Source organism: Heterocephalus glaber, unplaced genomic scaffold, assembly GCF_053883595.1.
Source record: "Heterocephalus glaber isolate CG9 unplaced genomic scaffold, H.glaber_assembly_v1.0 deba00001481, whole genome shotgun sequence".
In the NCBI taxonomy this organism is placed as follows: domain Eukaryota; kingdom Metazoa; phylum Chordata; class Mammalia; order Rodentia; family Bathyergidae; genus Heterocephalus; species Heterocephalus glaber.
In genome coordinates, this window is record NW_028258317.1 from 1,241,922 (window position 1) to 1,259,822 (window position 17,901).

Genomic DNA, 17,901 nt, shown 5'->3' on the forward strand with positions numbered 1-17,901 from the left:
AATACAACAGACATTTTGCTGCTTTTGTATGGTTGCTATTTTTACTATACTGTAGTAGTAAAATACATAGTCTTCAGAATCAAAGAAACCACTCTTGGTCAGGACATGAAAAATATTTCAGATAGGGATTTGAATCTTAGTTTTAGTTTTAGATCTTTAAGCCTTGTAGTTTTTAGCAGTAGCTCCAATAACAGCAACTAACATTTTCTGACCACTTCTTAGTGCCGGATGAGCATCTGTCATGTTTTTAACCCTGTTCTTCAACTCCATGATGTACCATGGTTATTAAGCCCAGAAAACTGAACCCAGACGGCTAACAACTTACCGCTTAACATCAAAAGTGGTACAGCTGGATTCCCACTGAGGCAGCAAATTCCAAAGTCTTAACTATATTTTTAATTGAGGTAAAATTCACATAACTTTAAATTAACCATTTTTAAGTGTTCAGTTCAGTGGCATTACATACATGGACAATGTTGTGCAACCATCACCTCCATCTATTTCCAAAACATTTTCATTATCCCAAAAGGACACCCTGGATCTGTTAAGCAGTCATGCCCCACTCTCCCTTCCCCTAGTCCCTTTACTTTTAGCCCCTAATCTAGACTGCCACAATCTGGACCAATTCCAACCTATTCGCCAAAGAAGTCATCATTTATAGTTAGCAGAATCTCCTCTGATATCTGTTCACTTAGCTAAACCAAATGATAAGAGTCTCAGTTAATCTCTCTGTAGACCTGCCTTATGTGTGCTGTCCAGAAAATCTTCTTCAGTAGCTCTTATCACCATTCCAAGAGCTTATTGGCTTTTCCATAATATGACAAAGTCAGCCCATCACAGACATTAAAATTGTCATTTCAAGCTACCTTGTGAAAAAAGATCACAAATGGCCTTGGTCAATGTGTCACCTTCAGACTACTTGTGTCCGAATCACCTAAAATGTTTATGAACCCCATCCTGATTTGAGCACAACCCAAAACTAATCATTTGACACTTTGGAAGAAGGGGATTGGGATATGCATTTTAAATAAGTACTCAGGCAATAATTATACACTTTAATGTCCCAGAATCACCTTGGTATTATTTTCAAGCGTCCCCTCTGTACAAGCTTGATTGTAACTTCTGCCATGAATTTAACTTTGGGCTCAGAATTTCTGAACCCCTCCAAACCCATCAGATAGAAAACCAAATCTCCAAAAGGTTTTGAAAAGAGTCCTTATGTCTGAGGATGCCTCAGATTTGCCTTCAGAACCAATAACTCATGAAATTGGAAACAAAACTCCACTTAATGCATCTGTTTTAATCTTACTGCATTTGCCTGGTTTTGTGTCTAGAAATTATACTGTGATGGCATACAATTTTATAAGGGAGAGCATTCAGAGGAATAATGGAGAAAACATTTTTTTAATATCTCAAAGCCTCAAATTAAATATTCATTGTTTTATCTTTTTCTTCCAACTGCTTTTTCTTTGTTGACTGTATTTTCCATAGTAATCTGGTTTATTAGATCTTATACTCATATTTTAAAGCCTCGTCATATATGTCCTAAGCTGGGTCAATAAAACATTGCATTTTCTTAAAAATCTTTTCTTAAAAAATATTTATTGTTGGTTTTTAGGAGTACCTTTCTGGAAATTTTATCTTGGGAGAAAACCTCTGGTAACCAAATTAAACCCTTGAATCATGCACTGCTACTTTTAAATCTTGGGGGAAAAAAACCCTAGGGTGTTCCATGGCTGTGGTGCTTTATTCAGTGTTTCCTGTTTGTTTCTCCAGTCAATTGTCCTTTGGGAACCTATTACTCTCTGGACCATTCTGTCTGTGAAAGCTGCCGCCTGGGATCTTATCAAGATGAAGAAGGACAATTGGACTGCAAGCTTTGTCCTGCTGGGACTCACACAGAATATCTCCATTCAAGAAGTATCTCAGAATGTAAAGGTAGGGGTTTAAGGACATGTTGAGCAGCAGTATCCTGGATTTTGTGTTCAATTGCAGGGAAAGACAGATTTCTTTTCTTCACTTGGCTTATGGCTGAGGCTACTAACAAAAGACAGATTAGCAAGAGAATAGCATACACATTTATTTAATATAAGAGCACCATAAGGCACAGTTTGTAGTAGCTCAAACTTGGAAACAGCCCAGTTGCCCATCAACTGGAGACTGGATAAAGAAAATGTGTTTTTTTAATAAAATGGAGTACTACTCAGCCATAAAGAATAAGAAATTAGAGAAATTTATAGCTAAATGGATGCACATTGATGAGATACTCTTAAGTGAAATAAATAGGACACACATGTGTAAATACTGAATAATTTCTCTGGTGTGAGAAACTTAAAATGTAAATAAGGATCAAAATGTATAACAGATAATGTGAAATAGGAAGAAAAAGTGTAAAGGGGAAGGGGAAGTGGGAGGGGTAGGGAAAAGGAAAGAAGGGAATGGAATTAATATGAGAAAATGAAAAAATAGAAACAGTCTTTGTAAATAGGGAGGGATGGAGGAGTTTTGAAGGGAGGGCAGGGGAATGGGGAAAAAAATAAGAATCAAGATAGATTATGTAAAGGTGCAAATCTCCAATGATGAATGTCATTATATTGTATACCTAAAATGTACCAATAAAGTTAATTTTTAAAAATAATAAAAGAGCATAGGAACCTTCAGAAATAAAGACCCAAAGAAGCAAGAAAACTTGTGTATGTTTGTGCTAAGTTTGATGAAGTGGGTAGTTTGAGGAAATATGGCTGGATGGAGGATGTGGCCAAATGGTAATAAACTAGGGATATTTAACAAGGCCTGTTTGCTCAGATTCTTCTCTGTGTTCCTTCCCCAATCAGAGGTAAGGATATTCCTCTGAAGGTGAAGTATAGGGTGAGCATCTCCCACATTAGGGTCTTCTGACCTGCTTCAGGAGGAAAAGGCAAGAGGTCAGGGAGACCTTCCTGCTTCTGCAGTTTTTTCAGCTTTCTTTAGCTTAAAATAGCCAGTATATCAAGGTACCATATTTTGGGGTAGGATTTTCTGAGTTTTGTCAAATTTCAGAAATTTAAATGACAAATAGAATGAAATCTGAGCACAATTGAAAGTAATTTTATTTATTCTTTTATTTAGAAATTATTCCCTGAATGTTTCCCTCATTATAAAAAAAATTATTTTTTTCCTTTTGAAAATACTCAATTTCTCTATGTCAGACTCCAATCCACATTCATCAGTTAGCCTGAATTTTTCTCACATTAATTAGTAGAAAAGATTTTCATGATACTTAGCAAACATTAGCTTGCTTTTTGTTAGAATAATATTTCATATAACAATATCAGTTCTCCATTTGCTTGAAAATGAATTGCTACAGGCACACATGCATACACTACAAAAATATGCAATATTTTCAAAATATTTTTACTGTTCTCAAAGGGAATTTCTGATGGAGACATTTTCTTTCATAATTAAGGCTACAGAAGATATGCCCAACCTAAGGAATTTCAAAATCGTGTCCCTTTGGTATTGTTGCAAGTGCACGTGTGGATGTCTAGGTGGTAGGAAATGGGTATGATTGTTAGCAGTGCTGAAAAAGAGATGTATTTGGAAAACAAAGGAAGCAGGAAGGGATAGTGCCCTGGAAGTCAGGGTGTCTGGCCTGGACAGCTCTACTACATACCATTATTATGAATTTAACCTCTTTGCATCTAATGCTGTGCCTACTTTTATTTTCAACTCTGCCAGCTCTCAAATGAAATGGTGTCTTTGGGGAGGAGGAGATAGTAGAGCCAGTTCTTACACAGAGTCACAAAGGTGCCCCAACCTCGCAATTTGGGATTTTGTTTGTCAAGAGAACAATGTATGAGTTGAGAACCTCTCCATGAACAAATCCCCCAGGGCACAACTTGAATTTATTTTGTGCCCAAGTTTGTTCTTATGGTAATGCCTTTCTGTGATATGCATTTCTAACTTCATTCTGCAACTATTTATTGAACACACTCTATGGGCCAAACAGAAGTACCTGGAAACAAGTCTAAAACTTAGTATACAGAAGCATGGGAATTCTACAGTGTTTATGCCTGGTTAACAGGAAGAGCAGTGTTTTACATCCCTCACTCTGTTGTATATTAAAATGTGGACAATCCTACCCTGCACAGAGCTAATTGTAAGCAGCTTAACATTACTGTTATTAATCATATTACATTTTTCTTTTCAGGTCAGTGTAAACAAGGCACTTACTCATCCAATGGGCTTGAGACTTGTGAATCGTGTCCACTGGGCACTTATCAGCCAGAATTTGGTTCCCGGAGCTGCCTCTTGTGTCCAGAACCCACTTCCACTGTGAAGAGAGGAGCTGTGGACATTTCTGCCTGTGGAGGTTGGCACAGCTTTAGACATGGATATTCCTTTAAACCTAAATTATGCTCTGTGCATGAAGGAGTGGACTATTTGTAGAGAAACTGCATGTCCGCTGTGTGTAAAGCTATAAGTAACTCTTTCTGGAGAGTTCTTTTTATTCATCAAGTCAATACTTGAATATAAAAATTGGCTAATGCTATTAGAAACACAAAAGAAGTATAAAACTTGGTCCCAGGCCTCAAACAATAATAAATATGTGGCTTTATGGGTTGGTAGAAATATATCTGAGCTGGTAACTTAGTTTCCTCATTAACGAAATGAACTCTTGTCTAGTGTTTCTTGGAACTCTAAATATAAAGTCTTCCATGAATTCTGACATTTCATGCCCCATAATGTGAAGATTTTCATGAGTGGATATTCACTCTGCCTCCACATTAGAGTCATCTTCACATTAATATAAGTATTTTTTAAATCCTGAAGCCCCAAAACTGATGTAAATTGTCTGCAATAGAACCTGGGCATTGTTTTGTTTTGTTTTTTTTTAATTCCCCTAGATGACTCTAAAGTGACAGGAAAAACTGACAGTGGTTCTCTATTGTGAGCACAGAGAGGTGGTGGAGCATAGATTGCTGGGTCCCATCCCCAGAGTTTTCAGTCTGTAGGTGTGGGAGGAATCCAACAATTTGCATTTCTAACCAGTTTTCAGATAATGCTGAACCAGTTCCTGGACTAATAGAAGTCGAATGGAAATGGGAGTTGCTGGTATAAATCCAAATAGAAAGATTAGCATTCCAATTTTTAACAATGTCTGACTAACATCCCTACTGAGTATAATTATCCAACCAAAAATTCATGAAGACATAAACAAAAATAAATGATGAAAACTTAGAATGACAACGAAAGCCAGAACTGACAGTCAAGGTCAACCTGCTACCAGAAACTCCAAAAACTTGGAACGATTATGCAAAGTCAGTAGAGCTGGATTAAAAACTTAAAAAATTGCTGGCCTACTTCTGGGGCCTCACTGAGGACACAACAATCATGACAAAATGATGATTAAAAACATATATCCTCCTCATTCTTTATACTCATATAAAAACCTGCAGTCTTTGGCCTCTCAAAGATGAAAAATCTGTTCCCTTATTGAATGAGGGGCATTTTTAAGAAATCCCCTGCTGGTTCCCCACTTCTTTAAGCCACACAGAGACACATATATACACCTCTTACTCCCTTTGCACTCCAGCCACACATACAACCATGGAGATAAGAGACTGAGAATCTTAGAAAGTGGCTGCCTGGGGAGTGTGTGTGGTGGTTGGGAGTGGGGTACCCAGCATCGCATCTTGGGAGATGCAGTCCTTACAAGTTAAATGTCATGGAGAGAAGGGAAAACATACATTGAATTATAGGCTGTAAGAGCTCCATCTGTTTAAACTATCTCAGTCTAGTAGGATCATAGTAGGTAAATGTCAGAGACCTGAATAACCAGGTGAGTAGTGTTCATCAACCTAATGTTTCACTGAAGAGTTAAAAAATATTTTTTGCTAGGACCTCAGTGAAATTCATAAATCATGTCCATTGTGTAAAAACAGCCCTGGATTTTTTTTTAATTTAAAGTCAAACAAGGCTTCACATGATTGTTAAAATACATCTGCTAGAGACTGTTTTATTTTGTCAATATACAAACTAATTTGGGGAGAAAATCTACAGTAAAAAAAATTCTGTTCCCACTCTCCTCTGACCACAAAAGCAACCAGGATTTTTACAGCAAAACGAGGTCATATTTGACATTTTTTCTTTTAACTTTCTAAATGAGCCTTGAGGTTTGTCTGACTCTAAATTTGTGATTAAGCATTTCTAATTCCCAGAAAGTCTCTAAAGTTCTGGTAACTGGTCCATTTCTCCTAGTATCCTTAGGAATAAAAACCTCAAACTCTCTCCTGCAGTGTTGGATAAACACTATTTACTTTAAATTTAAATATGGATGAGTCCTGAAATGGTCCCCTATGTAGTTTTTCTTAGGTCTCAACTCACTCCTTTTTCTTTTCTTCCTTCTTTCCTTTTTTCCCCCAGTCCTGGGGACTGAACCCAAGTGGTAGACAAGTGTTCTACCACTGAGCTGTATCTCCAGCTCTTTCCCTTCTCTTTTGGTGTTGATTTACTTTTATGAGCGTGTCGTACAGTTTACCTTATTTTTGCCAAGCTATCATTCTTGCATTTCTTTAGCATATTGAACATAAAATATTAAGCAACACAGTAATTATAATGCAAGTATATTACTATGTTCCATTAAAATTTTCTCTATACAGTACATTTTGCCTTTTCTCGATTCCTAAGTCATTAAATATTCTTTGGTTTGTGACTACAAACACAAAAGACTGAAATTTTTCATTTCTTGAAAATAATTTGTATCTGAACAATAAAGGACTTGTCATCACTGTTGTTAATCTATCCTGTAGGAGAAGGAGAGATTATTTTTGAACCAGAATGATACCACCTCTTACCCTGCTGCTCTAGGATAAAGTTAAAAGAAGACTTAGGACGACTGACTGACCTCAGTCTTTGTCTTTAGGAATCTATTAATTTATTTTTGTATATATTTTAGATAGGTTGCATATTTTGATACTCATGGTGAAATGGTTACTATCAGATAAATTAACATATCCTATTATCTTACATCATTATTCACTCTTTTGTATGATAAAAGCACCTGAATTTTTGATACCAAGTGAAATTTCTCCCCTCTTTTATCATAACTTTAGTCCATTAGAAGCTATAAAACCCATGCATGTGTTTAGTACTGCATTATGTACTCAATAGTATTATTACATATATTTGTATAATTATATATACTTAAATATGTATGTATATATGTGTACTACATGTGTGAATACAAATGCTCCTTTGTTGACAATTAGATTTCATCCTAATAAATCTAAGGTGAATTGAAAGTGTTGTAAGTGGAAAATACACTTACTATCTCTACCCTACTGAATATCAGCTTATAGACATATATACTGTATGTGCAGTATTTCTTATACTCATGATCACGTGGATAATTGGGAGGAGCAGTAGTCTGCTGCTGCCCAGCTTCACAAGAGAGTACTCCATATGGCTGACCAGGCTGACTTTAAAGACCCAGGTCTTTACAATAAAGACCCATACTTTAAATTCCAAATTAAAAGTATGGTTTCTACTGAATGCATATAATTCTGCATCACTAAAAAATCAAACCATAAGGCAGAGGCTGTCTGTAATGTAGTAATGCCGATTGACCATTCCTTGAAAGTATATTTCTGCTGACAACTGTCTGTCCTTGGAATGTAATTTAAACTAATTTTTATAGGCAAACATATTTTACACTTCCAATACCAAAAAGTAAAGTAGAGACATGGCAACAATGAGTTAGCTATTTTAAGAGGCCAACAGATCTATTGTTAACTAAATATTTTATCATTATTTTTTATTTGTATAATTTTCAGCATTTTGTAAATTTATAAGGGCATAAACATCTTTCTTTTTGAAGATTAAGATTGTGCTGAAAATGTATAAAAACAGTTTAATTCATTATAGTATCTTGAGTTTTTAATGGAATTTATCTTTCTTTTTAGTGTTTCATAAACACTCATATTCTCTCAAATAAAAGTTTTATGCCTTAATACAATAAAACAGAAGGTTTTTTAGTTTTGGGTTTTTTAGTACCAGGGGTTGAACTCAGAACCTTGTGTTTGCCAGTTTGCCAGGCAGGTGTATGGCCAATGAGCTAAATCCTTGCCCCAAACAGAAGTTTTTATATTTTTATTTTATACCTTTTTATACTTTCCATTAACCAATTTAATTAGCTGTTTGAAAAGTATTTTTCCAAATAGGTAATTAATTTTGGAAATTTAAGATTTAGAAACCCCACTTTAAACTCAGCAGGCTTACAATTATATTTGTACAAATAATGAAGCCCTACATAGAACTCTGATTCCTATCAAAGTGTATATTAATTTCAAATTATTTCATGTATATAATAAATGTAGCCACAAGAAATATTTTTTCTTAATTGGCATTTATATCTGTGATATTGTCTTCTAGCTCTTATTTCAACTCTTCCCTTTTTGTTAATTGGCTATGTAAAATTTCTTCTACAAAAGATTTGGCTGCCTGTTTTCCTTAAAAACGTTTATCTAAACGTCTTGAGATCACCAAATAATCTCTTGTTTCCTAATACAAATAAGTAGATGTCACTACTTGGAATATCCTGGTCCCTTGAACCTTAAGTGCACCTCTAAATTCAACTATATTGTTAATTATTTCTACTGAACTAATTTTTTATTATCAAGTATACAAAACCCAAATGATAAGTATGCTGAGATCCTAAGTAACTACCTTTTTGTGTCCTATCTTCTATGCTTACATTTGTACAGATAAGTATTAATAGTTTTAGTAGTTTTCTCAGTTTACAAAGGCTTTAGGGCTCACTCAAATGACACCAATTCACCTAAGGAAAGATTATATTCCACCCAAATTTATCTTTGGATCATAGCCTAAAACTTCATCTGAAGGATTAGTGATGGGCAGTTCTTCCCCACATCCCCTCTCCCTAATGCAACAAAAACTTATTGAGAGAGAAGTTCAGCTGGTCCCAGCACCCAGAAGGAAGCTCCCCCGCCTCCTTCCCAGGCTCCTAGGGCAGTGAAGCTCAGCCGGTCCCAGCACCGGAAAGGAAGCTCCTCTGCTGCCATCCCAAGCTCCTAGGGCAGAGAAGGTGAGCAGCGTGGGGGCCAGAAGCACACCCCCCCCCAGGGAAATGAGAAGACACATAAACAAGCCTCAAAAACAGACTTCCAGATCACCTACAGCAACCCGAAAGGGAAATGAGATGGAACAATCTGATACTCAACCACCTGGACTCTCTGAACTGGCAACAAAAGAGGATCTGGGAAAAATGAAATCAGAAATAATTACTCAGATAACAGCAAAGATTTTGCTCATGGTGCAAGACATGATTAATAAATCTAGAGAAGACACAGATGAAAAAATAGATGATCTGAGGAACATGATGGAATCCCAACATAGGAAACAAATGGAATCCATAAAACAGATACAAACAGATTCAAAACTCCATCAAAAGTCTGTGCAGCATAATGAACCAATGTGAGGATAGAATTTCACTTATAGAAGATAAGATTGCAATTAGTGACCAGGAAAAGAAAAATTGCTTTATAATTGTAAGGGACCATGAGAAATCAATCCAGCATTTGCTAGATGATGCAAAGAAGAATAACATAAGACTGATTAGAGTCAATGAAGAAAGAGGAGAGAGTGGAGATGACATAAAAAATTGTTCACAGAAGTGATGGCAGAAATCTTCCCAAGGAGGGAAAAAGAACTTGACATACAGATAAGTGAGGCATATAGGACTCTGGCTAGCCTTAATCAAAAAAAAATCTACACATAGGTATATAATAGTTAGGATTCCAGAAATCCAATAGAAGAACAAAATTCTACAAGCAGTGAGAGAAAAGAAACAAATCACATACAAAAGAAAGCCCATCAGAATCACAGCAGACTTCTCAATGCAAACCCTCAAGGCAAGAAGAGCTTGGAGTGATGTATTTCAAGCCCTAAAGGAAAACAGCCTCCAACCCAGATTGATGTACCCTGCAAAACTATCTTTCAAAATTGATGGAGAAATAAGATACTTTCATGATAAAGAACACCTCAGGAACTTCATGAATACCAAACCGGCACTCCAATTTTAGACAATACCCTAGGAAAAAACAATGAGGATCACAACCCCAGGAAACCCAGCAGAATGAATCCATTGGGCTTGACAAATTAAACACAAAGGGGGAGAATTCAACAAAAAGAAAAAGTCATGATAAGGCTTTTAAAACTTTTGACTTCATCTCCCTAATGAGTATATAATTCAGTCTTATTATTGTACTGATTAGTATTTTTCTGATTCTAGAGTTGCACACCATTCCTTGTGCTATACTGGCTATTTATCATCTTCTTATGTCTACATTTTAATTGGGTTGTCTATTAATGAGCTCTAAGAATTCTTTTTATATTCTGGTCATAGGTTATATGCATTGTAAATATGGTCTGTTTAAGGACTACTTTTCATTTTAACGATGTCATTTAAAGTTCTCAATTTTGATGGAATCTCATTTATCGATTTTTTTTCTTTTATACATCATGTTTTTTGTATCCTAGGTAGTTCTTGCCTACCCTGAATTCATAAATATTTTCCCTTATAATTTCTTCTTAAAGTTTTATACTTTTAGGCTTTCTTATTTAGGTTCATAGATCCCTTCAAGTTATTTTCATGTATGGAAAAAAAGGGTTGAGGTTAATTTTTTATGTACAGATACCAGGTGTTCTAGTGCCGTTTGCTGAAGACACTATCTCTTCCTCAGCTCTTGAATTGAGTTTACATTCTATAAAATGCTAATATTAAATAATCTTTCAGAACTCAGGGAACCATATATGTGTGGTTCTATTTCTAGATTCTCTGTTTTATTCAAATGATCTATGTCTTTCTTTACAGCAACACTGCCTTGATTACTGTAGCTTTAGAAGAAGTCTTAAAATTAGGTACTAAATGTCTTCCAACACTGTTTTTGTTTTTAACTTTGCTAGGTCCTTTGTACTCCTACATAACTTTTAAATTTCAATATCCAGTTCTTCATTTATAGCAAGTATACACAGACCTGAATTTTTATATATACCTTGTGTTTTCTAATCCTGCTAAATTCAAGTACAAGTTCTAGGGGCTCCTAGAGATTTCTTAGTATTTTCTCTGTCGATGATCATTTCATCTACATATAAAGATTTTGCTTCTACCATGCCAATCCTATCCTAGTTGTGTCATTTTATTGCCAGACTCTTTTGGTTTAGACCTATGTTTCAAAGTATAATGGACAGATGAAGAGTAGGCATATCTGCCCTTGTTCCCCACTTTAAGGAGAAAGCATTGTATCATCTTCATTCATAGAAGGAGTTTTTGTTGGAAGTATGGAGTACATGTCTTTGATCTGTTGAGAAGGTTCTGTTCTACTTCTAGTCTCCTGATAGCTTTTACCATGAACAGCTGTAGAATTTAGTCTAATACTCTTTCTCCAACTAGTGACAGGATCATATGGCTTTCTCCTTTCCTCTGTTAAAATGATTACTTTTGGGGGTGGATCTTCCAATGCTGAACCAACACTGCCATCCCTATAATGAAACTTTCTACATACTGCCAAAAAAAAATTTATTGAAAAAAAATATAAACTTGTGCTGTTTGAGGCTATTTTTTTGTTTGGTTACTATTCTATCAATTACTGACAAAAATATTCAGATTTGATTAAATGACAATATTTAACTTTTTTTTACAAAAAAGTACATCTAACAAGAAATGTCATTTCAAGGTTAAAAATAAGATTTCCAGACACATGTATAGAAAAAGCAAGAAAAGACAGGGAGCAAAGTGAAAAAGTTCAATTCAAAGACAAATAGCTGTGCTCACTGTGGCAGCACATATACAAAGCCAAATAGCATCCAATGAGGATGATGAGAAGAAAAAGAGTTATGTGTATTACACAGTTCACAAGAAATGTAAACTGGTCATGATAAACCCTTGTCATCAAAAAAATTGCTCTAAAATACACAAAATAAAATGCATGTCTCACAGGAGAAAATCACAGAAAAATCTATTACCTTCATTAACTCATTACTAAATAGAAAGGAAGATAATTAATTACATGTTAATGAAAATAATTTAAAAATTAACATACAAAGTGGTAAAAAGTATTTGCTCTAAGTATGTCAAAGAATTCGTGTACTTAATATATAAAACAACTATAAAATACCCTAATAACCAATAGACAACTATGCAGAAAAGATAAAATTGTACAATAAGTATAAAAAGAGAGCACCTTCATTGATAGCAAAATGCAAGATAAAATAATAGTGCAATTCCATTTCACTTTCAAATTGAAAAGGAAATTTAAATAATCCTTACCAGTGCTGACAAGCATGCAATAATAAGAGCAATTTCTTATATTGCTGGTGGAAGCACTTTACATTGAAACTACTTTTTTAAATGATTTGGTGTTATAGATCAATAGCTTTATTTTTTTTCATATTTTTAGGTACAACTATTCAGCTATGCAAATTCACCCATACAAATTCAACTATTATCCCAAGGAAATAATCAGTACTATATACAAACATTTACATAGACATTTTCATTTCAACATTAATGATTAAAGCAACAAGTGGAAACAATCTAAATCTCCAACAGTGAAGGGCATGTTCGATCAATTATGATCTGTCAGAGGAATGGAATATTTCTTTCATGTTTATTAAAATGATGTTATTTAGTGATGTGTGGAATGATTTGGAACATGTTTATAATATAATGTTAAGTAGAAAATCAAAATACATTATTTTATGGCCAATTCTAATCTTTATTGAGTGAATGTGTGTTGTTAAAGATGAGAAGGAAACACTAAATATTTATTTGGATGATCAGATGGTATGAGTATTAAATATGTGGAAGGCACTATATTGGTAATTCAGTAGCTTTATTACAACCAAGGTTAAGGCAACTCTTTTCAGTGTAGGGTGTGTTGCTTTTTATGCAAAATGATTTGTTTTTACCTTTGCAGTACCTTGTCCAGTAGGAGAATTCTCTCGTTCTGGGTTAATGCCTTGTTATCCATGTCCTCAAGACTATTACCAACCTAACCCAGGGAAGTCTTTCTGCCTCTCTTGTCCCTTTTATGGAACTACAACTATCACTGGTGCCAGATCTATCACAGATTGTTCAAGTACGTTGATAGACTTCATTTCTTACATATCTCATGTTGGAGGCTTATTTTTGCTTTTCTCTATAGTTGCTTCACTTCTGAATATTACTATTCTCAGTGGATTTGAGTGTTAAATTGCCTTTTTAAGGTCTTTTTGATAACAATGGCTCCAAGAATCATTTTGGAAATGAACTTGGTAACTTTCAAATGCCTTTTTAAGAGTCTAGAATTTAATGACACATGATCGCCATCTCTATACACTCCTGTTTAATGTTAATAAAATAAATATATGTGGCTTTATTCATCATGACAATCAGGATCTTAACCAGAGTATTGAAAGTCTATTATTGGCACTATTATTACCATACATTGACATGTTTTTCTAAAATATTTCTATTAATTTTATTAGGTTTTAGTTCAACTTTCTCAGCAGCAGAAGAAAGTATAGTGCCCCTTGCCTCTCCTAGACATATCCAAACCAAGTACGAAGTTAGCAGCCAGGCAAGTCCATTTTCTTCATATAAAATGTTCTCTAGTGGAATGCTTAGAAAATAACTTGTCTGTCACACAGAGGAAATACTGGGTGTGAAACTTTAATCAGATGTATGAATCCTATAAATGAATAATTATATTTACTCATGACTCCTCATAAGAACTTTCAGAAAAATGCAACAGTAGATGCCCCAAGTACCAGAAAATGGGAGGTTTTTCCCAGCAATGTCTACTCAAGAGTTATAATTCCTTCATTTGAAGCCTTTGATTCATTAATAATTAATACCACACACATAGCCTATCATTTCAAAAGGGATATTTGGTTTAGCCAATGGTCTTTTCTGAATGATAGGAAGAATTCTTCAACTTTCATGAAAATTATTTGCATATTTTTTTCAGCAAAAAATAATCATTTCTGTGAATAAGATGTGAGTTTTTAAAAATTAAAAACATAACTCATGAACATAACTAAACAAATTGTTTTCCATTTTTAAAACAGGGTAGTTGTTAAATCTGATTATTTTGGTAGATTCTGTCATTACTCTGAATTCACTTTGCTCAGTGTTGTGAATTCCATGGCTTTTACTAGTCTTAGGGATAAAAAGTTTATATTTATCACTCCCTCTTTCTAAAAATTAGTCCTAGGGTTTTATAAGTCATATTTAAGACTTAGCCTGTTGGAACCAGAAATTTGTTGGTACTCCTAAAGCAGAGGCCTTCATAATAGAATCTACCTGCCAATTTTTAAAAATAATAATGTGTAGACTCTACTCCTATGGATTCTGATTTGGCTGGCCTGGATTGAGGCTCTGTCTTTTGTACATTTTTAAAACATTTCAAGTGGATTCTAACATGAAGCCAGAAATTAGAAACACTACGTGGGTTCACCAGAACCCCACTCAAGAATAATATGTGGTTTGTGCCCACGCACAGGAGGCAGTGGTCCAGATAACTTGAGTTATCCTGGTAGCAGGAGCCAACTGTCTAGTGTTGCCACCTCTGACTCTCTAGACAGGACTGCTTTGAAATAAATGGATGTTTTGTCTCATACATGCCTTCTCTGCCACTGGTAGGTTTTTCATGAATGTTTCTTAAACCCTTGCCACAACAGTGGGACCTGTCAACAACTCGGGCGTGGTTATGTGTGTCTTTGTCCACTTGGATATACAGGTAATGTGGAGGAATGTAAATTTTAATATTTTATATAGAATCATTGTGTCTTGCTGAATAGAATTTAAGAATATTAGAAATGTATCGTCTAAGATACATCAGACCATATCAATGCAAAAATGTTTGGTTTACCAGTATGCATACTTCACAGGCACATTTTCTCTGCACATTTTGGAGGAAGAATAAGCAATCATCTCTATGAAAAATTCACATCATATCTCACAATCTAAATGGGAATACAGTTCAGGGAGCCATATCCCATGTTTCATTCTAACACAAATTAAATACATGGCAATGTGGAGCAGATTGTCTGTCCAGTGTAAACATTTTTAAACAAACTCTTATTTATGACTAGCTGTGATTTGTTGCTTTGTTTCTTTCTGGAAACTCTGCTTAGAAAAACAGTATGGCTTTGAACTTGATTATGTAGAAATTATGTTTCCTCCCAGTATGGTTCACATACTGCTGAGCCTAGAAACAAAATTTTAAGAGGAAATGAGCTATACCTTAAAAATGCCAATTAATTTTTAAAAATTTAACATAATATTCTTCTAGACAATTTTTTCCAATTTTTAAATTTTGTGCAACCAGCTTGAAAGTTTTTAATGAGAAAAACAGTATTAAGGAAAAATTCACCATAAAATAAGCAGAAGGAAAGTTGGAAAACAAAATATAGCCAAGGGCTAGCGAGAATGCTGACATTCCACTTATTTTGACTCTGTGCGTGTGTGAATTTTTATAAAAATTTTTGTCTTGACATATGAGAAATAATTGATCTTATTTGAGAATTCTATAAATGAGCGGTGACTGAGATCATAATATAATAGTGGCTCGCTAAAACACAGGTCACTCACTGGACCTCAGAGATTCTGGCAGTGCCAAAATTTCTGATTCAGTAGTCTGGCGTACAGCTTGATAATTAACATTCTATTACATTTCCAGGTGCTACTGATGCTAGTGGTTCAAAAATCGCATTTAGAAACCCCCCACGTAATATCTTATGGAAGGAGAACCCGGGTTTCCAGCAGAGCTAGCTAGTACAAAGCTTGTGTGCATCCTATGGGAAGATGGAGCCTGCTCCAGGTCACCTGGCATGTGAGCTGTGATTTGGCCGGATTTAGCCCATCTTCACTCCTCAGCCAGGTTACCTTGGTAGCAAGTATATATGACTTCATATTTTTCACTTTGGACTTAGCATACAAAGGGTGATCAAACTACTATATGGTGAATGTTTAAATTTTTTAAATTATTAGAATAAAAGACACATTACCACTAATACCCCTCAGAACACTGTTCATCTTTGTTCATTGTTCTTGCCACTTTCTGAAGCAGTTCTGAAAGTCCTCTTTCATGAAAGTCTTTACAGGATGTGATCAAAAATACAATAAATGATGCTACCAAGTACATCCAACAGAAAGACAGATTCATAAAAGCACTATGGTGTGTCTTCATTCACCTCATTCACCAGATTTGACACCATGTGACTTCTGACCCTTCCCTGAAGTCAAAATGACTGAAAGATGTTTTGAATCAATTTAGGACATCAAGGCACTTATGACAGTGAATCTAAAGACACAAAGGAGGACTTCCAGAACTGCTTTTGAAAGTGGCAAGAATGATGGGATACATATTGTGTACGAAGTGAGAGAAAGTATTTTGAGGAGGATTAATGGCAATGTGTCTTTTGCTGTAATGTAGTTTTTTAAAATTTAAACATCCACCATATTTTCAATCACATGATATAATTCCTGGCTCCAATTTATACTTCCAAGTTTTCCCCCCTCCCTACTTCTAATTTGGGATCTTTTATTATCTTTTAAGTATTCTTATAAAAGCATCTGAATCTGTTTAGAAACAGATAGTGCCTTCATTAAATACTTAACTAGATGATAGCCCTTGTGGCTCCTATACATTTAGGTTGAGATAATTATCTTTAAATGATTCATGGTTCTGTTTGCATTAATTCTTCTCTTTGATTGCCCTTCAATGTTTGGTTTGCATTTTAGGCTTAAAGTGTGAAGCAGACATTGATGAATGTAGCTCACTGCCTTGCCTCAACAGTGGAATTTGTGAGGACCGAGTGGGAGAATTCATTTGTGAGTGCCCATCGGGTTACACAGGTAAGGAACAAGTCTCTTGTTTTTACAGTATAAACCTTGGAGTCATTAAGATTTCATCACTGAGGTAAATTTAAATTTTATTCTTTGGATATATTAATAAAGTATTATAGACATACTGTAGAGGTATAATTTTTATTATTTCTATACATTGGGAAGGTGTTGCTATTAAACTATTACATAAGGAGAACACAGAAACAGTTTGGCAGCATGAAATTGCTTGAGATTTATGAAACAGGCAGTCTTAATCTCATCTTTGCTACCTAGATGTGCAAACTTACATGAGTCACTTCACTTCTCTGAACCTGCTTCCATATGTAAAATTAGACCCATTTACTAATATATAAATGTTATTTTCAGACTTTATGAGTATACTGTAAAAATTAAAGAAAATATATAAAGACTAGTAGAGTACTAAACATGTATTATGCTCTTTTCTAGCTCATTATTGATAGTTTATTGAATTTATGAAGAGTGTGAATGCTTCTCAGTGTTGTGTGTGTGTGTGTGTGTGTGTGTGTTGTAACTATTACTAACCATGGACTTTAGCCACTTGTATTATTGTGGACTACTTTCCTTTTACCTTATATGAATACATATATTTAAGTGTATATCTTATTTAAGTCAATGTTGAAACTTCCAACGCCTTCTTCACAATGTAGATCAGAAATACTGACCTTACTGTCAATTGTCTTATTCAATTGTTAAAATTATTATAACATTGATAATATATTCTTATAAAATACACCATAATTTACTGTCTTGCAAGTAGTAACATCTTCATAGTACACTGAGATCATCTGAACCCTTTAACATTGTACCTAACTCTAAAATTATTTTACTAAAAAATACCTGAATATATATTTAATTCATATGGATATATACTTCTCTATATTTCATTAAGTTCAGTAAAATCTTAAAAATATTTTAGAAGAACTGGATTCTGATAAATGAGGGGAGTCAGGAGGGAGAGGAGGGAAAGGAGAAATAAAAAGGATCATGTA

General features: G+C 34.7%; 1 protein-coding gene across 2 annotated transcripts in view; it reads left to right on the forward strand.

The window, feature by feature from the left end:
- The window catches only part of Svep1 (sushi, von Willebrand factor type A, EGF and pentraxin domain containing 1), a 235,937-nt gene that overhangs the window by 127,890 nt on the left and 90,146 nt on the right, over window positions 1-17,901 (forward strand). For both annotated transcript variants that reach the window (XM_004848137.3, XM_021261140.2), the window contains 6 exons: window positions 1,777-1,938; window positions 4,190-4,351; window positions 12,978-13,139; window positions 13,528-13,619; window positions 14,684-14,780; window positions 16,787-16,900. In XM_004848137.3, coding sequence (XP_004848194.2) covers window positions 1,777-1,938; window positions 4,190-4,351; window positions 12,978-13,139; window positions 13,528-13,619; window positions 14,684-14,780; window positions 16,787-16,900 — 789 coding nt within the window. The remainder of the gene's footprint in view (window positions 1-1,776; window positions 1,939-4,189; window positions 4,352-12,977; window positions 13,140-13,527; window positions 13,620-14,683; window positions 14,781-16,786; window positions 16,901-17,901) is intronic.